The following is a 24508-nucleotide window of genomic DNA, read 5'->3' on the forward strand; positions in this document are numbered from 1 at the left end:
CTGTGTGTGTGTGAGAGAGAGAGAGAGAGTCAAAGGTTGAGAGAGGTTACACACACTAGAGTTACTTTAAATGTTTAAAAACAGATTTTTTTATGTTACATTAAGTCAGAATGATTAAAAATCCCAACATTAACTGTTATATTGCCACGGCTGTGTGTCTCTGTTCTGTCTGTTGCTACCTAACAGAACAATGAGTCTCACCTTTGTGTTGTTCTGTCCAGATTAACAGTCATGTTCAAAATGTCTCGACTGTTTCAGGTTATGGGCTGAGACTGGAAAAAATAATGCACATACAAAAACAAATAATACAATCAAAACTATTCCACGTGTGATTAAGTTATTCAACATTAAAAACATTAAAAATGTACAATTACAACTACGACTACAATTGATCATATTATCCAGTCCTCATATCTGTGTGTGTGTGTGTGTGTGTGTGTGTGTGTGTGTGTGTGTGTGTGTGTGTGTCCCTTTAAGAGTTTGGGCGGCAGCTTCTTCTGCCCTATTTACCGCTGGGGCATCGGGTCAAGTTGCTCCGCTAGCCGCTGCCGCTCTCTAGTGGCGGCACTTAGCACTTACACTTAGTGTAAAAGTCAAATAACTTTTGTTTTCTGTCATAATATATAGCGAATTTTTTTTTTTTTTACCAAACCGTAAAACGTTGTTAAAGAATATTTTGTGTATATATCATATAGTTGATGTGGTGACAACACGTTAACAGTTTAAGCGCACTGTCTCTTTAAAATCCTCTGAAGGGATCATTTTTTGGCAGGAAGTTAGCTACGGCTAACAGGAAGTCGAACAATGAGGACACACTGAGGAGCAGGAATTGGCAAAGAGCAAGGAGTTCTGCTTACTACATTCGTTATAACTCCCTTTGATCAAGGTAATGCTTATAAAGTGTGACGTACACGCGTGGAAACGTTCGCGCCGCTGTTTATCCGCGTGTCGTTCCGTGTCGGCCGCTGTTCGCTTCCATCGTGGCGGTTCGGCGCTTTGTACGGGCTCAGATATGGCTCGGTGTGCTTACATTACTGTCCAGCAGACCACAGTAAAACCATCTGAACAATCTAACAGTTTATAGGAGCGCAGAGTGGGTTCAGTATTTGTTTACAGCCCGTGTGCAGTGTGTGTGTGTCGTGTGTTGTGTGTCAGTGTTGTTGCTGTGGTCTCAGGTAACACATGTGTGCTGTTCTAAGACGCTTACAAGAAGCTTTGGAAACGCATGAAGGATTTATTTATGTGTGTTGTTGTGCTCCACACGCACAAGTGGGACTGCAGTCATGATTGTTTAATTTGTTTTATGGAGTTATATTAATAGTTTGCATTGCAATCTAATGCATAGAGCAGAGTTTAAATATGTAAATAGTGTCACAGAATGACCTTTTATGTGTACCTTGTGAGGCCTGATAGTGTCAGACTGTACAGTGATCTATAAAAATGAGGAGTTTGACAAGTGTGACCATGAAAAACCTGAACTCGGATCATCGGGCAGGTCACTTTAATTATGTCATTGTGTCTTTTGTCTTACCGTACATAGTTTTGTGGGTGGTTTAGTTTTCAGCTGATCTACAGTGCAGCATCGTCCTCTTTACAGGAGGAACAAACACTGAGCCGCCGGTGTGTGAAGACAAGCCAGAGGCAGAGATGGTGAGTGAGGAATCAGATCCTGGAGACCAGTGATTAGACGGAGACAACATGTAGCAAAGAAAGCTCATGTCTGCGTATTCTCTTCCTCCTCTCGCTGTTCCAGTCTTCAGCCGTGGATCTCAAGACAAAGGAGGAGAAGGATGCAGAGCTGGACAAACGAATCGAAGCTCTGAGGAAGAAGAATGAAGCTTTGGTCAAGAGGTATCAGGTATGAAGATATTCACGTCACACAGTGAGAACGTTACGCCGGAGCCGTCCTGTTTGGGACTCATCTCCTCTGTCTCATTCTCAACAGGAAATAGAAGAAGACAAGAAGAAGGCCGAGCAGGAAGGCATTGCTGTGACGACGCCTCGCAAGCCCCGCCCCCATGAGCCGGAGGCAGACAGGCGGAGGACAGAGAAGGAGAACTTCACTGTCACAGTGGACCTCTCTAAACCCACAGGGGTAAGACACTGTTTCCACAGTGCATATCACTTGTATGAACAGTGTGACACAGTTTTCATCAGTGTAAAGGTTTGATTTGACAAACATGTCTGCCTGTTAAACTACAACAGACCAGAGGTAATTGTGCCCGTGTCTGCTGCAGAGGCATAAAGTTTGTTCTCTGCAACTTTATTCAAAGGAGCAGCATCCGATCCAACTATACCCGGTGACACTCGGGTCTAACATTTCAGCGCTACTTTCTAGAGACATAAGAGAGCCGTCATGTTGCTGCAGTCTCAAATCCAGGAGCAGACAGCCCAGACTGACAGCATTTCTTCATTCAGATGCAGGAAGAGTTTGCACTGCTGATTTGTTTGTTGGTCTGTCAATCATGAACCATGAAATCTGTCTATCTGTACATTTCTGTGGTGAGTGACTCTATTCAACCTGCAAAGAGTCACAAGACAGACATGGAGGACTTTGCATGTGTGCCTGCCTCAGTGGATACCGCTCAGAGTGATTGTGTGTTATGATGACAGCACACATCAGTCAGTCAAACTTCAGGCATGTAAAGACATAAAAGCTGTAATAAGCTGCTAGCTGCACGCCTTAGGGACTGACTGAGTTGTTTTTGACTCTGGGCCTTTCACCATGTTTAGGAGCAACTTTTCTGAGAGTAGTGCTGAAACACTAGTCCATGCAAAGGAGAAGAGCAGGCTGACAGGATCTATCTGCCTCCCTTTGCCCTCTTCAGCCATGAGCAGGACGGTTTCTCCATGCGGTCCTGGCTCTGCAGTTTTCCTTGCTGTTATCACTTGCTGCCTGTTTGAAAGTCAGGCTCTAAGTTCCTGTTAAGCATTGAGAGATTGTAAAAGATGCTGAAGAAGTTAATTGCATTAAATTGTTCATCTGTGAACAATTGAAGCCTTTTTCTGTCTCTCTCTGTCTCCCATCTCCTCTTCATCACCTCACAGCCTCTCTGAGTTCATCACATTGTACTTTTGCATAATCAATAGCCCAGATTACTCTTTATATGGCAGCAATTGACTGCTTAAATTCAAAGGAGCCTAAAATGCAAATTTCTACTTGAGTTCTTAGAAAAGTGTACGATGTGGCCACTGTAAAATAAATGTTCACACTGTGTGTTCCCTGCAGGAGAAAAGAGTCGTGAACGACTGGAAACCTGGAACGCCACGCAGCTGGAAGACATCCGAGGAGAGTGATGGCCAGAGAGGACCCAGTGATGGCCACAGTCCCCCAAGGAGGACGGGGTCCGGACGAGTTGGTCGGGGTGGAGGCAGAGGAGGAGGAGGAGGAGGAGGAGGAGGAGGAGGAAGTGGAGGTGGGGGCCGCCAGGAGAGGAGAGACCGAGAGCCCAGGACACCCAAAGATGGAGAACCTGGAGAGCCAGGAGGCCCTGGACGCAGAGGAGGAAGGAGAGGAGGAAGAGGAGGAGGAGGAGGTGGAGGAAGTGGAGTAGGAGGCGGAGGAGGAGGTGGTGGTGGGGGAGGAGGTAGTGGAGTAGGAGTAGGAGTAGGAGGAGGAGGAGAAGGAACACCAGGCGGCATAGACAGGAAATCCAAGGTGAGCATGTCTGATGTGGTTCTGTAGCTCAGACAAACCAGATTCCTCGTTTGTGTGAACAGCTGGTCTCTTATTACCGTAGATCTGCTTCAGTTTTAAGACTTTAAACACCAGAGTGCTTTCTTCAGGGAGCTGGTCCTCTCTTTTTCATGCAGCCTCTCCATGATGGTACTCTTCTGTCTATTATCATGCAAAACTGTAGAAAGCTGATTAGAAGCCCGGTCGACTGAATCCACAGCAGAGAGGTCTGTGTTCTCCAGGAGGAATCGCACTCTCTAATCCTCTGCTGCTGATTATAGAATCCATTTTTATTTAAGACCTGAGCTCCCTGCCTGTTACCTGGTTACTGACTGGAAGTGCATTCCAGGTGAAAAATTAAAGCAGGTTTTTGTGTGAATCTGTAAATGAAATTATTTTCACACAACTTCTTCAGCACGGGACTGCTGCACATTTATGCAACTTCAAGATTCTAGTGGAGTGGAATCAATGCACTGATGCAGTGTTGACCAATCAGTTAATTATTATTGATTATGTCATGAATGACTGACTGTTATTTTGACAGGAATGGGAGGAGAAGAGGCGACAGAACATTGAGAAGATGAATGAAGAAATGGAGAGAATAGCAGAGTATGAGAGAGGACAGCGGGTATGGGAGGCACCATGTTTACACTGCATTAGTGTTGACATGCAGTCGTGGCTTTTGATTGACTGGTTGAAGGTGACTGTTTTTCCTCATTAGTCTGATGGAGACAAGCCGAACCGTAACTTCCTGGATGACCCGAGACGTTCAGGCCCAGCGCCTGACACGGACCGCAAGGAGGGCAGCAGGAGGCACGTACGGAACTGGGGAGGGCTGGACTTTGACAACGTGAAAACTGGAGCCGAACTGGAGAGGGAGTGGACCGTGAGTGACGGCTAATAAACTACTAATACTTACGTATTTGTTTCTGTCTTCACGACCAAGCACTATATCACTTCCTGTTGTCTCTGTAGAGCCGAAGGCCTGGTCCGAAGGGCTCCGTGGACATGACCATGTCGATGACCGGGCGGGAGAGAGCCGAGTACCTGCGCTGGAAGAAGGAGCGTGAGCAGATCGATGAGGAGAGATTAGCACGTCACCGCAACGCCACGGGCCAGTGGAGACGAGAGTGGGACGCACAGAAGACGGAGAACATGTGAGGAGGGAGGGGGGAACATGCAACAACTTTTTAAACTGTCTAAAATGAAACATGGGAGGTTTGGGTGCTTCCTGTTTGATTGAATCACGTGAAACATGATCAGAACATAACAGGAGTACATGAGGGGTCTGTGTTGGAGTTTAATCAGGTTTGTCGTACATCCTGGCTCCAGACAGGGTGGAGGTGAGGATGAGCAGCTGTCAGTTGGGATGAAGATGACAGAGCAGTGTGAGGAAGATGCAGTAATGTTTGCTGTATGTGTGTGTGTGTGTGTGTGTGTGTCTAACCCAGCGGCTTGTTTCACAGGTTCAAGGAGGAGCCATATGTGGCCTCTGAGGGCATCACATCTGAGCCGGGCAGCAGGAGAGGTGAGTGTAGACACACACACACTGCCGACACACACACACTGCCGACGTGCTGTTGCTGTGGTTACACAGCAGCTGGCAGGACTAGCAGAGCGGTTGACCCTCATGATAAGTTTCTACTCGTCAGACATGATGTCACTCCATCATGTCCTCACACACACACACACTGTAAACACACATTGCAGGACAACACCAGCTCCCTTCTCCAGTTAATTAAGCTCGTTATGTAAATGATTGTCATATTTCCCTCGAGTCCAAATGAGCCTCAACGTTAAGCTGCAGAAGAGCCTGAAAAAAGTTAATTACTGACCATTTTCTCAAATTTTATATTTATGTCATATTATTGATGAATTTAGAATAATTACATAAATAATATATTAACTGACCCATCAAAAGATTCAAGTTCAACATTTTAAAACATTTTGCTGAGCTGCAGCAAAGAATTCGTTTTGTTGGATAAAAAGTAAACCTTCATATTTTATTGTGACAGTTAAAAATTAGAATTAGAAGAACAGTATTTTCTTATTTTTATGCACCGTTAGGCTTTAACCAGAAGGATTAGGGGATAAGATTAACTTCATTAGTGTTAATCCCGTCCTTCAGTGGTAATAGTCGTTGAAGTCAGCCTCGGCAGCAGAGCTTTATTTTCGGTCGGTCATACAGATGATAAATAATTTACTGTGGGACCGTGACAATCCCAGGACACACAAGGGACACAGCAGCAGACTGAGGGATTCAAGTCTGGACTTGTTTTTATGTAAGCTAACGGTTCTACAGTTATTACTGCGAGTGGAACACAGATTTATGTGCAACACGCGGTTCAGAGAGAAAATGTATTATCCTCGGTTAAAAATCTCCCCAAAAAGATTTGAAGGCTTGTTCCACCTTCTTAGAATATTTGAATTACTAATCATTTTTGTGCGTTTTACCTACAGACGAGCTTCTGTAAGCACAAAAAGCCTTTGGAGTCTTAACCTGACAGATTGTGGTGTCATTTTTTGCCCTTTAACATCTCCCAGTATTTTCAAAAGTTGATAGTTTGAGGTGAAGTCGCAGTTCTCTCATCATGTCTGTATCTTTTCTATCCAGATGTAGAACTTTATTTTAAGAGTCTGTGTGTGTGTCCTCTCTGCAGCGTGGGGGCGTAACTCTCGCACAGAGCCTCGGGGCAGGGCCTCAGGTTAGACCACAGCATGGGAATGAGATGACCCTGTGTGTTCTGTGTGTGTGTGTGTGTGAGGCACAGCAGCTGCACCCAAACCCAGACTCACCTTCACCTCCCGTTCATGTTGCAGTGTTATTTCACTGTAGTTTGTCCTTTAGTCCATCGTGGTGTTGACGCGTCTGACCTTTGACCCTGGTCCTGAGGGGTTTGCCTGGGTGAGCAGCAGCTGTGAGGTTTTTTTTAAGAAGCTTCTGACTGCACGGCCAACAACCTCCGGATGTCAGACAGTGTTTGTAAACAGTTCCTGGTGTTTCCTTCCTTCTCATTGGACAGCCAGGTCACATGTTCAGTTTGGGTTAAACAGAATTATTTTGGACTCCTGCTCAGTCCTGGGTTCTTTTCTAAGTTCTTTTATAAGTGGAGTGTATATTACAGGTTGTGGTGTTACAGCTGGCCCACATTAAAGCCTGCACTGCCTTTGGCTGTGTGTGAGTGTGTGTGTCTGTGTGTGTGTGTGCTACACTTTTCACTGTTTCTAATTTCTGGAATGACTTGAGTGTCCTCTTCATCGCCTCAGGCTGCTCTGTTCAATCTCGTCATCTTCATCCTCTCTGTCTTTTCTGATCCCTTCATTTCTTTTGTGTCTTTCTGACCTTGTTTTATCACCCCCTCTCCTCTTCTCTCCCCTGTTGAGCCTTCCTCTTCCTCCTCCTCCTCCTCCTCCCTCTCTTCATCTCTTCAGCTTTCAGTCTCTGACCTCCTCGTTCCTCCCATCCTCTGCTCTGATTTCTTCCCTCTCATATCGCTCCTTAACGTCCTGCTCTTTTCTCTCCCATCCTCCGTGCAGAAAACAAAGGCATGATCCCGTGGGTGTTCTCTTCATAACCAATTAGTGCTCAAATAAAAACGTAGCGTTACCGTATAATTATATAATATATCATGGATGTTTCTTTCCTAACTCTTCTCCATTTCTACACACGAACACTCCCAGACTCTCTTCCTCACTCTCAGTCGGAGCCGTCTGTCAAAACAGACTTCTGATTTTGTCCTGGAGCTCAGATTGACACTGCAGCAGTTTGACACTGCAGGACGCACACATGTGACGACTGTGATGTTACATAAGACACTGACTCTGAGGCTGCAGCTGCAGAAAGGAGGAAAACAGATGGCAGGAGTGATGAACAAAATGTGACTAATACAGTTATTTGAGGTCTTTTCTCTTAATAAAAGAATGCACAGAGATGAAAGGCGTCTGTCTGCCGCAGAGAAGTTACTCTTCCTACCAGCAGGGGGCTGTGTTCTGTATTAATTGTTCATTTTAAAATAATCAGTGCTCACTTGACACCTTGAAAATAACCTAGCTCTCCAGAGACGAAGTGGTCAGTCTGCAGATTCCTGCTGTGTGTTCCCTCCTTTGATGTGTTCTTCGTCTCTATGGTCCATTTTTTGGACGTCCCTGTTGTTGTTTGTGAACATTTGTACATCGTTCTTGCAGGCTATACACCAGTCAATCACCTCTTTTTCTCCTCTGTCTCTGTCCTCTCTGAGTCATCCTTCTTACAGATTGAACATTATTCAAACTCGTTGTCATTCTCTCTTCCAGACGACAGTAAGCGGCCTCCTAAAGCACCGACATTTGGTGACTTCCTGTCTCAGGGCAGGAGCCAGGGGCCCAGAGGAGACCGGAGCCGAGGGAAGGGCCGCGGACAGAAACAGAGTTACAGGTGAATCAGGAGCTGCCAAACATTTAAGATCCATTTAACATATAATTTTGTTTTGTACTGTTTGAGTCTGATGTGTGCTGAACATCTGTTGCTGTGTTTCACAGCATGCACGACAACCGCTGGGAGGGAGAGAAAGAAGAAGAGGAGGAGAAGGAGAAGAAGGACAAGACCAAGAGAGAGGAGAGGCCTAAGAAGAAGGAGAAGGAGAAGGAGGAGAAAGAGAAAGAGAAAGAGGACAAGGACGAGGAGAAGCCCGGACCTCTCCCAGCAGCAAAGGTAGACGAACCTGAGTTAATACCAACAGTAATGTGGAGGCGCTGGCAGCTTGAAGTGCACCTGTAGTAGTAAGAGGATGTCTGCAGCTCCATCACAGAGATGAAGCTGAAACACAAGGTTTACCTCAACAGCTCGTTTCTGGTGGCACTAAGCATCCTTCTATTGCAGGATCAAAGCCAGGCAGCCCTGCGCTGGCGGCTGTCCTTCCTATTTAAGCCCTGGCCTTATGCTAAAAGTCCAGCATCAAGCTATGAAGTCAACAACAATGTGGTACAGCTGCTTTAAAATCAAGCAGTTCCTTTCAGTTGGTCTCTGTGTTTTATCTGTCCTTAGGTGGAGGTAAAGAACGAAGATGGAGAGGAGGACGAGGACGAATGGGAGGATGCCAGTGATGGAGAGGATGGAGAGGGAGCAGCGGAGGAAGGGAGCGAGTCCGAACACGATGAGAAGAAAGACACGGGAAAGGAGAAACGAACCAAGAACAAAAACAGCTCACCTACAGCTTCCAAGTCTCGAACAACATCAGGAGGAAGTCCCAAAGAACAGCGGACTCCCAGGCCCAAAGTCCACATCCCCTCCCCGGCTGCTGCTAAGGAGTCACCTGAGGGGGGCAAACCTGTCAGCCCCTTCTCCCCGCTGGATGGCCACCAGCCCGTCACAGACTGGGGGGAGGAGATGGAGATGCTGTCACCCCGGAGCAGCATGGGAGAGAGCCCACTGAAACCCCTCAGCACTGAATCCAGCCCCCATCAGAAGAAGGAGCAGGAGGACGAGAGCCAAGCTGCAGAGCCACAGAAAGAGGAGCAGACAGGTAAGAGGGTAATAGCTCCACCACTGAGTGAAACTTTCATCTCTCTTCTAAAGCTTCTCCTCAACTTTGAGGAACTGTTTGAAGTGTAGCTTTCCTCTCCTCCTCTCATCTTCTCTCTTTTCTTACTCACCCCTCCTCCCTGCCTTTTCTCCTGTCAGTTCCTCCCTCCTCAGACGTTTCCTCTCCTTCAGAAGAAGCTCTGATAGCACCAGAACCGGAGTCGGTCCCTGCCGTGCCACCGTCTGACCCCGCCTTCTCTGAGGCGTCTGATCCCGGCCTCTCTGAGGCGTCTGATCCCGGCCTCTCTTCTTGTTCTGACGCAGCCCCCTCTGAGGGCAGTGAGGCTGCTGTGGCGATGGACCAGGAGGCTCCCGCTTCTCCTTTACAAGGTGATTTAAAAAAATAAGCAAAGCACCTCAGCAGTCCTCCCTCGTGTGAATCTTGTGGAAAAATATGTTACCTATGCAACGGCCATCTTTGTTTTTCTCTCTAACAGCTGACGCCCCTCCCTCTCCTGCCGTCCTGGAGGCCGATCAGAGCTCCTCTGAACCTGCAGCAGAGAAAGATGATGTCACGGCGCCTGCTGGGACCGATGCAGCTCAGACAGAAGAAACGGAGCCGTCCTCAGAGCAGACGTCCTCAGGTGCGGTCCTTATCACTGACTTTGAGACAGTGGCGTACTGTAAGAATTCCCTGGTGCACGTCTAACATCCTCCCACTCCTCACTCGTTTTTTTTTTTTAAACATTCTGGTTTGATGCCCTCGCCTCCTTCCCTTGGTGTGGCTTGCTCTTGTGTATGTTGTGTTCCTTTTCCTCGTTTAAATAAATCATGATGGGAGCTTTTGGGTGGCATGAAAAAACCCCAAAGATTTATTTATACACTCACATGGCTGCTCTTGGATATGACACCACTGCCTCCTGCAACCAATTAGGACCCCACTTCCTGTTTATAACTCCTCCTGGCTGCCTTGCTGCTCCTCTTTTGATGGACTGAATCTTTTAACTCCACCTCCTGTAATGGACTGCTCCCTGTCCCCTGCTCCTCCTCCTCCTCCTCCTCCTCCTGTTCCATCTTCCTCCGACATATGTCTGAAGGCTTTTGTTTTTATGGCTGTAATGAAAAACCTGCTCGGCATGCTGTTTACATTACCAATTGTCTCTTTCTCTCACCTTCGGTGTTTTGGTGTTGATGTGTGTTTGAGATAAGAGACAGGAATCCACATGTGTTTCCTGTTTGCTGTACATTCATGGCACCAAGGCGTCCTAACAAACTTTCAGGAAGCTCGTCTGTATTTGTAATTAAATGAAAGATGTCCGTCGGTACGTTTCCACGCCCACATAATCCTTACCAATAACAGAGGTTATTCACAGACGTCACTTCCACACCTCACTCAGACTGTTTCCATTTGATTCTTCTCTCTTTAGATTTCAGCAGTCTGTAAAACCAGATCTCAGATTTGTTGTTGACTCTGTTCAGTCAGTCAGACAAAGAAGCTCTTCATATTTTTAGATGAGTTTTCAACGCAACGCTGCCACTCAGTGGGTGTAACCATAGTGACCACAGTGACCTCTTCATCCTGTGACATCACATGCGTGCCAACTATAAGGCCAGCTGAGTTTCCACTTTGTGTGACTGCCCACCCAGCTCAGGTCCTCCTCTTTGCCTCCAATATGTTAAAAAACAGCTTAAAGGTCGGGTAGGAGATTTCACTCTGATGCACTTTTTGTTAAATTAGTGTAACTTCTCTTTACAATCCGATAGCAACCGATTAGTTCGGCAGTTTCGCTTTAAAACGAAGAATATGAATCATCTGTGGAAGCTATAAAACGCTAAAAACATCAGAGTATTGGCTGGTTGTCACTCTCTTCCTGCTCTGCGTGCACCAGAGAGGTACGTGCATGATGGCCGAAGTCACAGACCGCAGCTCGTCTTCAGGTAATGCATGTCCATGTGATTGGGAGGCGTGGCTTCGGGGTGAGCTCCGAGAGAAAGGGGCGTGTGTTTACTTTTGAAATCTGGCTGACTCTCACTGAGTTTTCAAAATCTCCTACCCTACCTTTAATATTAAAGTAAAATAACCTGACTAAATCTTCTAATGGCATCAGTGGAGACAAAAGCCTGCTAAACCATGAGTTCTGATGCTTCCTTGTTGCCATGAATCCATCTGTCGCTCTGCTCCATAACCTTCCAGCCTGAGCTGATGTGTCTGCACGGCTTCATGTTGTTTTGAAGTGTTTCAGACGTTTCTCCTTCTTTTGTGTTTAAACATGACTTTATTTTTAAGTTGCTCTTCTTTCTGTCTTTACTCATTAAAAGGTTGATGCAGCGTTAGATTCAGCGACAAGAAGCACTTCCATTATTAATACCACATGATATTGTGTGAGCACTCTGATCCAAAGCACTTCACGGTAGCATGAGTCATTAGTACGAGCTTTTTCAGCATGAGAGCCGCCATCGGGAGGATAAATCAATGCTTCCTCTCCTCACACGGGAGCCGGTTGTCCCCTTTGTTTCTGTGGTTTAAAAGTGAGCTAAGTGAATAAACCGCAGATTGGAGGAAGTCCAGTCATTAGCCGTCATCCTACAACCACTTAGCTCGTGACAGCGCTGTTAGCTTTTGGACTAATGGATGTTTTTAATGTTACTGTGTGAAAACCACAGATAAGAAGGTTGGTCTCAGCCGAGTTTTCAGATGTGACTGACTTCTGTGATTGTTGTCCTATAATTGGGATTTTAAAGGTGTAGACACTTGTTGGGTTTTGATCATTTGGACTCTTTCAATCAAAACGGTCTCCTGATTTGATGCCTTTGTTTAAACTGAATAATATTGGAGGTCTTTTTCTACCATTTAAGAGAGGAAATCAGTAACTGATAATAGAAACATTACACACAGAGCCCTTATTGTGATTTGTTTTAATCCGTTATTCATCAGATACAAAACATTTTAATCGGCAGATCTTCAGAAAAGCTTGCTGTTGCCTCCTTTTGTTCTTCTGCACTGATTGCTTTTTACACTTCTGATGACTCATTTGTGATAAACAGCACAAGTCTGATGAGCTCATGTGGGTTTGTGCACATGTTGTGTGACGGTGATGTGTGTGCTGGTGTCGGGGTGGAGATCAGGAAACCAGGGAAATTAGAGGCACAATTAAGCTTTTAAAAGGCTTTTTCAGAGGAAATGAGCCACAGGCTGCTGGACAGATGAGAGGGCAGATAGAAGGGAGGCCGTTTGAAGGCTGATTGAATTAAATCTTGTGATGTTTCTGCGGCTCCACGGTGGAGGATCTGAGACAAGTATCGCAAAACTCACTGTTAAAACGCACTAAGGCTGCTCCGGTGATTTACAAGCGATCTGTTTAGTGACACGAAACAAGTTGTTATATGGCATTAAAAAATAATCTGTCGTAGTGACAGTTTTATTGATTAATCTTGTTCAGAAATATGGAATGAAAGGAGGTGGAAATGGCGAGCCTGCTCTGTCCAAAGGTAAAAAGTCACAGTATAACTGGAGGATTAAGACGCTGCACGAATACTCCAAAGCCCAAAAGGTGATGTTTTGTTTTGTCTGACTCAAATTAGTAAAATCTGTTCTTATTTTAAATTGAGTGCAGATAAATCTCAGACTTGTTTTCATTCTGACAGGATGCTTGGTGTCTTATTGAACTTTGTAAATACATTGATTCACAGACGGTGTGTGTGTGTTATTTTCGGATTCTTAAAGATGAGGATGTGTGTGTGCAGCTGCATGATTCAGTATTGATTATCTGGGGGCCGTACATGTGATAATTCTTCCCATTCAGCAGCAGCAGAGAAGCTGAATGTGCAGCGCTGCGGCAGTAATGCTGCCACAGTGGCAGAAAGACGCTTATGGTACCGTGATGTGCTTTGGATAAAAACATTTAGCACAATGACACACACACACGTGTGTTTCCCACCTGCACCTCCACCACTTCCTCCCTGTGTTTGTATCAACAGGTTGAAGCTGCTGGAACAGAGATGGAGGAGACGGATGAAAAGCATCACAGCACTCATCAGTGGAGAAACCATCACATATGTAATGATTTAAAAAGGAAAAAAAAAACACTTCAGGAGGAGGAGGAGGAGGGACTGTGCATCACCTCCACAGACCGGCCTCTTTTTAGAGCTGTTTTCAAGCCTTCGGATCCGCCATGTTTCCCCTCAGTCAAAAGAAAAGCTTCAAAAGATTTAAGACACAAACCGAAGGACAAAAACGTCACTTCTACACAACACACACAATTCAGCTCCTCTTTAAACTCAGCGAATACTACTTTCCCCAGAATGCTCCTGGTTTTGTTCAGCTGTTAGCAGCTGATGCAGCCTGGGGCCCAGAGCAGACATCAGGCATGCTCACACTACACCAGGTGATGTTTTTAACTCTCTGTTTTTGTAGCTTCAATCCCAGGAACCTCCCCAAGGAACTCCTCCACCTTTTTTGTGTAAAGTTGCAACATTTGCTTGGTTGTGGATAATGTGGATTCTGCCTCTCAATCATGGAAAAATATTAGTTTTATGTTAAATTTCTATATTCATAGCAGCAGTTTGGGGATATGATGCCTCCCTCACTCTTTTTAACACGTTTTTTTTTTTATGGAAACCCTCTCATACCTCAGCAGATGATGAGCTTCAGTTAATTTTTGAGGTTGTGCTTCATTTTTCAGCCTTTGAATGTGTCCATTGTAGCCGCGGTGCACCTGTGGCGTTTGAAGACACAGGGTCGGGGGGTGGGTTTGCTTTAATGTTTTGTTTTCTTTGAGTGTGTGTGTTTCCTGTATCTGAGGAATAAAAGTGATGTGTCTAGGCTAAAAGAAACTGCAATATGTACAGTTTTTTTAAATGGAAATGAACATTCCACATGTGTCGGGTGTTTGTGCGACATGTAGCCTGTGAACCTCCTGGTTTAGATTGTGTAATGATGAAGATTGTAGGTGTGAGAATCATGATAAATAAAATGGTCACATCCACGTGACCTTAATGCAAATGCAGTAAATTATGACTGTTGTTTTTAAGGTCTCAAAAATTTAGCTGAACTGAACAAATACGGACGATTACAATATCTTTCTGTCCCCCTAAACCACTCGATGGACATTTTAATCAAAGACTTTGTCGGCTCCAGCTGATCGTCCTTGACTTGGATGAAGGCTGAAACTGTGGAGGGAGGAGTCTGATGGCCTCATCAAGGCCCCTGTCGGGGTCAGTTTGTCCACTTTTTCCTGTTTCCTCTGGAGATGTTTACCTTTAACCTTGGTGACTGACTGTATTTAAAGTTTCAGTGTGCATCCATGCCTTTCAGGAGGCGTTCAGGACAAGCATGAATCCAAATGTGTAGCTTTTTAATGTTGTCCCAGCCGCTGATGAAACAAATGTCAGAGAAATGCTTGTACAGATTTTCCTGAATGAAATGTTAAAGCTCCTCTGCTGCTCTGCTTTTCTCATTTAGCCAATAAATGTATTTCTCTGCAGTCTGCTGCATCTTTCCCAGAACATGTTCAGGTTGAAGAGGCTCCATGTTAAGAGGCTCCATCCATCCTCCGCTGCAGCCACGCTCAGCGCCTGTGTTGTGACCTTGGCAGCTGCAGGACAGGAAGAAGAATGGCCCGTGGAGCTTCGTCTGCTGTTAACAGAACGTAATGAGGCTCAAAGACCCCCCCCCCTTCCCCTTCATTTTTTTATGGGCTGTGACTCATCTGTGTGGGGAAGCGTTTTTATGGTTTTGCAGTTTTTTATGGGCTCCGTGAAGCAGCTGCTGTGCAGATTCTGCAGGCTGCAGGAGAGGACCAGAGGCGGCGATGATTTGCGCTCTGCGCCCGCATCCCTCTCCTCTTCTGCTGCGGGACGGTTCTCTCTCAAACTATGACCCAATCGATGGGTGTTGCGTACTTTGAGCTCCTCCTCGTCCGAGGCTGAGTCGAGTCAGACAGAGGAACGAGGAAATGTGGAGACTGCTCCTTCAGAATAAGAGTCACAAAACCTATGAACATGTTCAGAACCAATTGATACATAATCCATAACTGTCTCCAGGACACAGTTATAGATAACTAGCTTATGGACATCACACCTGGCTCAAATCACTGGCTCTGTACTGTGGCTCTGTAGCAGTTCACATCACATAGATGCAGACATTGAGGGCTTCTTTGTGCCTTGCAGGTCATTTAAAGTTGCATCAGAGCCAACGGTAGAAAGGACGGAGGAGCCACGTTCATGGCAGACCTTCAGCCTGGAGACCCAGGAGTCAGACCTTCAGCCTGGAGACCCAGGAGTCAGGCCTCATCAGGTGTTAGAATTATGCACACAGGCTTCTCTTTCATCCTCCTTTTAGACAGGTTTAGAGACCACGGACATCAACACTTCTTCAACTGATCCTGCTGCTAAGGTGCTTCTGTTGATGTTTAATGGACCTCTTCATGTGAAAGAAGTTTTTAAAAGTGCTTCCTTTGGCTTCATAAAACACTTTACATTTCTATAATTCCACTCAGGCAGACCTCTTGTTCAAAAAGTTCTAGTTGGGCCTGGATGTAACTTATCCTGACTTGAGTTTTATTTTGAAAAGTCTCAGTGGAAACGCTCCTTTAACACAGGCCAGCTTCACAGCGGTCCCGTCCAGCTCATGCCAGGGACAAGCCTCCTTGATTTCAGTTTGCCCGGTGCGCGCGGAGGACTCGGAGGGGTCAGACAGCTCCAGCATCCCGCGGACACGGCACCGGAGAGGAGCGAGACACCAGCAGCTGCCCTGCGCTTAAACCTGCAGCCTGCACCGGGAGCGGAGGAGAGGAGAGCGGGACAACACACTGCGCTGTGTCCGGACTCCAATGAACACTCGACAGTCTGCAGAGGAGACATCCGCGAATAAGATTTCAGCGCGAATACCAAGATGAAGGCGGCCAGCAGACACGGCACCCTGACCGCGGAGAAGCTGAACGGGGACATGAACCGGAGGCCGAGCTATCCCGGCGAGCTGCGGGCCAAACACGCCAACATGTCAAGTAAGATTTGGGTGAAAGTGGCGATGGCGATCGCGTATTTCCTCTGCGTGTCCGTGGCCGCATTCATCCTGGTGATTTATTACGTGTTCTTCTGGACTCCGGAACTCCGTAACGCCACCAGCACCTTAGCACCCAACACCACCCCCACCGAGTGCGCCCGTACCCTGGGATGACTACGGCACGCACGGACACATTTCACAGGTGACTGCGCACACCTGACAGGAGGCTGCGGAGGAGGATGGATGGGAGAGGACACACACAGACCCGGGACTGCGTGCAGAGTTTGGGATGCTGGCTGAGGTGATCCGCATGCAGGATACAGGTGGGGAGGGAGGGAGTCTTTTTTTGTCAGCTTTACCTAAACAGCGTCCTGAGGGGAGTTTGAACTGTTTATAACCTTTCACACTTAATTCAGAGCTGGGACCCTGTTCAGAAAGTACACACACACACTGTAAGTCATGGCAGACTGTGTGGCAGTGGGCCTCTGGGCACAGATGTGAAAAACGGGCCTACACTCCAGTGCAGGTAAACTCCAGATTATTCTGAGGTTTAACTGCTGGTTCTGTGTTAGGATGAAATCTTACTGTCGCTCCAGATATTGTTTCCTTCTCACCCTCCATGATGTCATATCAGCAGACTTAAATATGTGCCACATGTTCTGAGACTTTTTAAGCCAAACAAATGATCATTGATATTAACAAGAACCAGTTCTGATGTGTGTAATCCTCCAGAACCACCATTTCTTTCTTCCTCACCACACCCTGATGCCTACGTTACCCACAATGCAACTAGAGGCCAGGGTCACCTTTCTACACTTTTCACACAAAACCTGAAGAGTGTAGATGTGTGGAATCATTAATAGCTGTGCCCAGATGGCCCGCTCAGTAATCCAGCCATGCCATAACTGGTTTAGGCACTTTAAAAAATATTTAATTTAATGTAAGTTAACCGCTTAATACACGGAGGACTCCACACAGAACCCCCAAATCCCTCCTGAATCCTTTGATTTTCCAGAGGAAGAAGAACCCCAGGAACTAAAGGACCTCTTGCAACTCCTTGAAAAATTCAGCCCTGAACCCCAAAGATGTTTCTGTTCTCATCCTCCGACCCTCCAGATCGTCACTCCGCTGCTCTGCACTAACAGGGACTTCTTTTCCAAAATATGCCTACAGAGGACTGAAGGACTTTTTGTGTTTTCACAGCAGGACGCTGTTTTTATTCAGGTATCTAGAGGAACTTAAAGCGATATCGTACTGTAGCAGAAGTAGCCTAAATTGTGATCTCCATTAGCTCGTAGCTGTATGAAATGCGAGGTGATCACTCCGTATACTCTCAGTAGCAGTTTTGTCTTGCATCGCCTCACAGAATGGGCATAAATATTCAACGCAGTGTCACGTCTGTACCTCTTCTTCACTTCCCGTTCATAATTTAGGCTACAGTCCCCAGATCTACTCGACTGTTTGATTTACACTGTAGAGAGAATTTATTGTTATGATATGATAAACTATGCATTTATCCAGTGTGGCTGTTGTCGTCATTGCTGTCAGTGTGTTGAGGTAAACCAGGCAGCCGTGTGGCGCCGTCCTGCACCCAACAGGAACATTTAAGGCCACAGCTCCCTGCATTCATTAAACAAACGGTAAGAGGCTCATCCTGAAATCTACTGACCTTTCTCATGTTTATCTCATCACGGGGAGCGTCTGTGGAAGAAGCACAAGTACAGAAATGAGGAGATGACTCAGTCAGCGTGTCCTGTTTAATGTGCAGCCTTTTTTTATTTTTTTTCTCTGTCAGAGAAGTAAACTCTCCAAGTACTGCTCGAAAAATCAATAACATTATTCAACAGTTCAGCAGCAAAGTGACGCCTCTGAACCTGGTGCCTGTGGGGACGTTTAGGTCCTGCTGCAGTGCAGCTGCAGGAAAAGACTGAAACTGCACAGCACATGCAGGTTCGTCCTCTGAAAACCAACACCAGATAAATGCAGTAAAGTAAAGTAACTCCTTATCAGATCAAACTTGAGTCACTGCAGGATCGAAATTCCAAAATATACATCTGCTTTATGGCCACAACAGAGATGAACATGATTACAGCCTGGTGCGATGGTTTCTGCTTCTTGTTTATGAGGTTGAAGTTTTATTATATTACACTTTTAATTAAGTGCAACACAGACAAATCTTCTGTGACAACCACCACAGGTTTCGTCTATGGGAGATTCTGACTGTCACCATGTGTCACCTGCTTAATCCAAATACAGGCAAAGAAGAGGAGCCTGGAGGTGAGCAGGGAGCTGCAGAGCGAGATGTGATCTCATGACTCCAGGTTTTTAGTCTTAATACAATCAAAGTTAAACATTTTACACGTGGATGTCACAAAGGATAGACTCACATTTGGAGCCTCAGGTGGACACTGGAGGAACTGCATCTGCGTCGGCTTCATTTCTCAGCAGAGGTTGCTGCAGACTTACAGTTTATGGTCACAGCAAATGAAAACGTACTCAGTGCAACAAAGTGCTCAGCTGCAATATAGTGTGGTGTCATTTTAATGTGTCTGAGGCAACTTTGCTGTAGATGTTAGGAAAGATGAAGCACCCAGAACTTTAACCCCATGAGGCCACACCTGCTGTTTGGTCACATGTTCACAAGACGTCAGATAAATCTTTCTTCAGCTGTAACAACCAGTGTGAAGATGATAATCAATAGTCTTTCAGCACCTACTCTGTATCATGATAAAGGAGAACATGAGGTCTACAAACAGAGATGTGTGTGCGTCACGTCTCTCTCGTCACCCTCCATTACACTGTTTACTGTATGTATTATTTGTAACAGCTCAGCACGAACTCAGAGGGACTCACAGGGCCTCCTTCGATCAATAATTCAATTAGCAATTGTCAGCAGACCATCCTTCCTTACAGCCTGCAGCAGCTGCGACCTGAAGACAAGCATTGCATGACTCAGCAGAGCTGATTCCAGTCCAGGCTGCAGCAGCAACCACACACACACATGCACACACACATGCACACACACATGCACACACACACACACACACACAGTGCTGCATCTCTGGACCGACACAAGCTGCTTGAACCTCCGTGAGTCCACGTGTCTTTTTTCTGTTTTCAAAGCAAGCAGGAAAATAAACTGCATATGCTCATCATGTTTTATTTACTAACCTTTTTTAATCCACTGTAACTTAGAACATGACGCACGCACTTCAAAATGTTTCTAAAATAAATGTGGCTGAGGTAATTGGGAGTTTGTTCAATTTATTCTCAGTTGGATCCTTAAAAGCAGCTTCTTCAAAGGACCCAGCATAATGTTGCTGATGGAGGCTTTTCACTGCAAACACTGCCAACTGACCTGATTTACTCAGGATAGTTCAAAGTATATAAAGAATTAATCACCAGTTTAATTATGAAAGTTTCGTCAAAACAATCTCAACAAGGAAGAAGGTGCCGAGAGACCGGACTCTCCACAACCACTCACTAATGTGTCACCAAGTGATCTCATGACCACGGCTGGGCTGCATCAGTAAGTGTAAAAACAGCAGACTGTGTTTATTTCAGGCCTCCAGGCTGCAGCAAGTTTCAGGTGCCGGTTTCAGGCGGATGAGCTGCAGCTCAGTGAAGTGTGAGGAAACATCAGCTGAGGTACAGTCACCAACGACGCGTTAACCCGACCTGACAGCTGCAGACAAGTGAGAAGATTTAATTTGCCTGGCACAGCTACACCCGACAACAATGACTACTCATTCTAATAATCTTATTGATTACATTTGGTTCTGCAGTCAGACAACGACTGGTACTTCAGCTGTTTTTCCATGTTTTATTAGCTCTGATAATATAAACTGCACAGTTCTCCTCTGTTGGAGGAGAGTAAACAATGACCAAGACCTCATTTCTGACTGCTGTAGGTTTTCCTTCAAGATATTGCTAGTTTTCTTTTTTATGATTTCTTCAACCCCGACAAAATTCCCAGTTCCAGACACACCCCAGATAACAAAATTGGTGTGGCCCAAATCCGGCTCACTTCAGCACTCTTATCTGGCCTATTTATGGCGTGGAATGATGGCACTCTACATCTGAGCCACAAGCAGGCCAGACCCTAGCCACATCTCCAGCAAAATGAACCAAAGGTTCGACTGTAGAAACCATGTTCTTTGGGTTATACCCCTTTCCAAAGATTTCCCCTTTACAACATCCCTGTGACCAAAGAGTTTAGTATTTGGATTAACTTGGTCAGATGTTATCAACAGTGTCAAAACCTACCACACATACCCAAGAACAGAGGCCTATCGGTGACGTCATTCTTAGCATCTGTTGCACAACTAAGGGTTTTATATAACTATATAAAGATTAACCCCCCATTTAAAGGAACAGTCTGTCAACATGTCTACTTCTGCTGTAAAGTTAGATATTTTCACAAGCCCAGATTTTGTGAGGTATTTCTTAGTGAGCTGTCTCTCCCTCAGTCTTTGCCACCTTCGTTCCGTACACTTGACCCCCGTTAAAGAAATTAGCCTGAGGATTGATGATGAAGCTCTGCTCTGTGTGCTCCAGTCAGGGCTTCCATTACTTCACAGGAGGATGGGAACCAGCAAGGCTGCTCGCCTAACTGCTGAGCCGTGGAACAGAGTCGATTAGTCTGCTCCCCATCCATCATATAGCCTGCGATATTTATAGTCAAAAGAGGGTGAAGTAGGACTCCTCCACCAATGAGCCTATTTAAACAGGCAGTTTATATCCACATGACTTTTTATATACAACCCAAAAACATTCAGAGAAAGCAGCGAAAGGAACGTTGAAGGTGATCATCGGGCATTAAAGAGTAAAAACAGATAAGTCTATAGTGAAAAAAAACGATGAATGCAACAGACTATACAGTGAGCATGCTCAGCTGAACACCTCTGTAGACCCGAAGACGAAATAAGCTCAGAGCAGACAGACAGCCATTTAAGCACATGCAGAGCGCAGTAATCTGAATTTGTAAAGTGACGAGATTTACCACTGCAGGATTAAAAGGAGTAATCGGGCAGTTTTAGGGGAGTTTTTATACATGTTGCTGCTGTTTGAAGTCACATCAAACATCAATATCAGGCTACTGCAACATGTAAATGTGTTTGTGTGTGTGTCTGTGTGTGTTTGGCCACAAGAGGTCAGTGTTGTACAAAGTGAACTCGGCAGAGACTAATGTGGGATTCTTCTTAGTGATTTGCTTTCAGAGACTCTGGATCTTCACTGCACACCTTGGTCAGGAATTACAAACACATTATTTACATAATTAGTGTCTTTTTTTGTTCAGTTATAAAGCAGCATATGTTACTAATTAATGTGTCAACAGGAAAGGTCTGTACTTATCTGATATTCTATCACATTTACATTTAAATATTCACTCTGGATATGAACCTCTTGTGAAGTTTCAAGATTCTGAATATTCTCGCATTATAAATCATTTGTAGTTGAAGCAAACGTCAACATAAAAACACACATGTGAATATTATTTAGAAAGAAGTCAAGTAGAATTCACAGATTGGATGAACTGATGCTGTACAAACTTCTGAATGGACTAGCCGCCTGGTCCTGGTTCTGCACATTGCAGACTGTAGCAGACATCCTCTCTCCACAGTCAGCATCCAGGAACCAACCTGTAGCAGACAAAGAACAAAGTAGACAAACAAACAATAAGCCTTTTAGTACACATTTGTACTCAAAGGTTTGCTGAGAACAATAGTTCTGTAGTGGACCTTACTATTCCACATTACACTTCTTCCTATGACCCAACACTACCAGTCCTCAAAACTCTTTCTTCAATTTGGTATGAAATAAATAAATAAATAACCCAATGTGGTTCTGTATCATACTTTTCTCCATGGACTTTCCAGAAATGACATTTCTTGCACACAAATGACTCAGCCGTTTTGACAGTTATGCTAGTTGTTAAAATATATTGATCACAAATTTGAATGCCCTAACGTCTCCCATTTCTGATGTTACCTAACTTTCCCTACAATCCACCACAATGCTAACAACCATGAAAAATAAAATAAAAAACACAAAACAAGCACTTAAAATTGTTCGTAACTCACTTTGTCGCTCTCGGTAGCCTGTTGACAAAACTTCGCCGACTTAGCTAATTTAGCTAATGTTAGCTAATGTTAGCTTACTCACCAGGTAATACATAAACCACGCTGGTCGAATAACATCAAGTAAAGGTTCCAGAAGAGTCAAACGACAAACATTGTTTGGAGAAGTAACATCACAGCTGCCCTCTGTGAAGGTGTTTGTCCACAAGGAGCAAAACTGGGAGCAGGAAAGAGGAGACCATCACAGGAGGACCTGGAGAAACGGGTTAGGCAGAAGGACCACACCGTCAGCCTTCAACAGTGTCTGGACTTTCACCACAAAAAGGCCAAAGAACTTGAAGTTCAGAGGGACCAGGCCACTGCTAAAACGCCCAACTCCACAGAGAAGAGGCCACTGTGAAAGAGGAGAGGGCTGGAGGAACCTGAAGGGACCAGGCCCAGGTCCAAATGACAAAGTCCACACTATTAAGGCCACTCTGAAACAGGAGGAGGTGTTGGCAGGTGAAGTTTGCGCTCTGTGAAGTGACCTTGGCCAGGCCAACCAGTCTGTCCAAAGATCTGAGAGTCCTGCAGAGGAGGAGTCCTCCTTGGAAGATGAGCGGAAACATGAGCAGGAGGAGGCTACAAAAGAAATCCTGCAGACAGTTCAGCCTCTTATTCAAGAGAAAGAGGAACACGTGAAACTGCAGTGAGCTCCTTACAAAGGTTTCTGAACAGACCAACATTACTGATGACTGATGAAGCAATTTCCCCATTGTGGGACTAAGAAAGGTTTCTTAATCTTAAGGTTTCCTAATCTTAAGGTTTCTTAATCTTAAGTGAAGCACAGTGATAAAGTGATAAAGGTTAAAAGAAGGAGAACAGAGAGAACTGGAGGAGGCAGAAAAAAGAACAATGTGAAAAACATCGAACTCCTTGTATGTAGGGAGTGTGAGTGACTCTGGACACCTCCAACCACCAGGTGGCGCCTTTATGAGGCTTTTCAACCCACAGAACGTACAGTGAAATGGTGTTTTTTTAATAAAATGATCGGTGACGATTACTTCTGTTGTGTTAATATTGTTGTGCATGTCTTACTGACACAGACAGTATTAAAAAAACACACTCATGTAGATCACATGTGAGTCTTTATAAGGGCGGATTTTCACAGGTGCTCCCGGCGCTGGTACAGCTCAGTGGTTACTTCTTCACGTAACTTCACTGCAAGTTTAACTGATCTCTGTCCCGGTCGCGGGATCGAACCACGGGCGCTGCCCAGCGTTTTTCTGACTAATCGTCCAAAAGTCTTAAAAACACTTTTACTTTCACACATTTAATCTTTTACACAGAGTTTTCATGTTTTAGTAGATAAACGGCTCCATGTGAGGGCGCTTACATACGCTCAATAGAAATGTTGCCTATATAAATTACCTTTAAAAGTAATTTATTTACATGTTATACATATTTGTTATTCGTTTAAATATGACCTCTTTGGCCACTCTAACACTCATATCATATTTTTCAGGATGAAAATATGACAAAAAGACATGTAAAAGTTTTGTTTTGCATTCAAAAAGAAATCTCCTTCATAAGCAAAAATATCAGCAGTCTTCATTTGTCTTTGTTCAAAACATAAATGAACTCAAGCTGATGAAAATCAAGGCGAGCTACAAGGACACTAGTGGATCTCTCTTAAAATAATTTTATTGTATTCATTATCTTTTGTCTTTTTCTTTTTAATTTATATATTTTTATATAAATTATATATATATATAATATATATATATATATATATATATATATATATATATATATATATATTTATATATATAATTTATATATATATATATATATATATATATATATATATATATAATACATATATATTTATATATATAAATATATATATAATATATATAATATATATTATATATATAATATATATATATATATATATATAATATATATATATATATATATATATATATATATATATATATATATATAATATATATATATATATATATATATATATATATATAAATATATATGTATTTATATATATATATATATATATATATATATATATATATATATATATATATATATATATAAATACATATATATTTATATATATAAATATATATATATATATATATTTATACTATATAAATATATATATATATATTTATATAGTATAAATATATTTGTTTCAGTGTTTTTAGTGTATTCAAATAATAAAGAAAACACCCAGCGCTGTCTCGGTTTCC

General features: G+C 44.2%; 1 protein-coding gene across 5 annotated transcripts; it reads left to right on the forward strand.

Moving 5' to 3' along the window:
- Positions 1–760: 760 nt before the first annotated feature.
- ccdc9 (coiled-coil domain containing 9) lies at positions 761–14604 on the forward strand. Of its 5 annotated transcripts, XR_003671553.1 has the most exons (16): positions 761–886; positions 1598–1650; positions 1754–1858; positions 1946–2095; positions 3230–3658; positions 4221–4304; positions 4398–4562; positions 4652–4833; positions 5143–5204; positions 7970–8090; positions 8195–8366; positions 8700–9177; positions 9336–9566; positions 9674–9820; positions 11496–11558; positions 13155–14604. XR_003671553.1 is itself a non-coding variant. In XM_028418935.1 (15 exons), the coding sequence occupies exons 2-15, from the start codon at positions 1648–1650 to the stop codon at positions 13157–13159; spliced, it is 2334 nt and encodes a 777-aa protein (XP_028274736.1). In that variant the 5' UTR covers positions 761–886; positions 1598–1647; the 3' UTR covers positions 13160–13247. The 5 variants fall into 5 exon arrangements, 4 of the variants coding, with proteins under 4 accessions (XP_028274736.1, XP_028274739.1, XP_028274738.1 ...); XM_028418935.1 differs by lacking the exon at positions 11496–11558 and having other exon boundaries at positions 13155–13247; XM_028418938.1 differs by lacking the exon at positions 11496–11558 and having other exon boundaries at positions 9369–9566; positions 13155–13247.
- Positions 14605–24508: the final 9904 nt, after the last annotated feature.

Source organism: Parambassis ranga, chromosome 13 (assembly GCF_900634625.1).
Source record: "Parambassis ranga chromosome 13, fParRan2.1, whole genome shotgun sequence".
NCBI lineage: Eukaryota > Metazoa > Chordata > Actinopteri > Ambassidae > Parambassis > Parambassis ranga.

What these genes read in the sequence shown, in the direction of transcription:
- ccdc9 (XM_028418935.1), top strand. An exon ending in GGACAGAAACAGAGTTACAG is followed by an intron (nt 8,091 to 8,194) that starts GTGAATCAGGAG and finishes TGTGTTTCACAG; the next exon opens with CATGCACGACAACCGCTGGG. An exon ending in TCCCGCTTCTCCTTTACAAG is followed by an intron (nt 9,567 to 9,673) that starts GTGATTTAAAAA and finishes TCTCTCTAACAG; the next exon opens with CTGACGCCCCTCCCTCTCCT.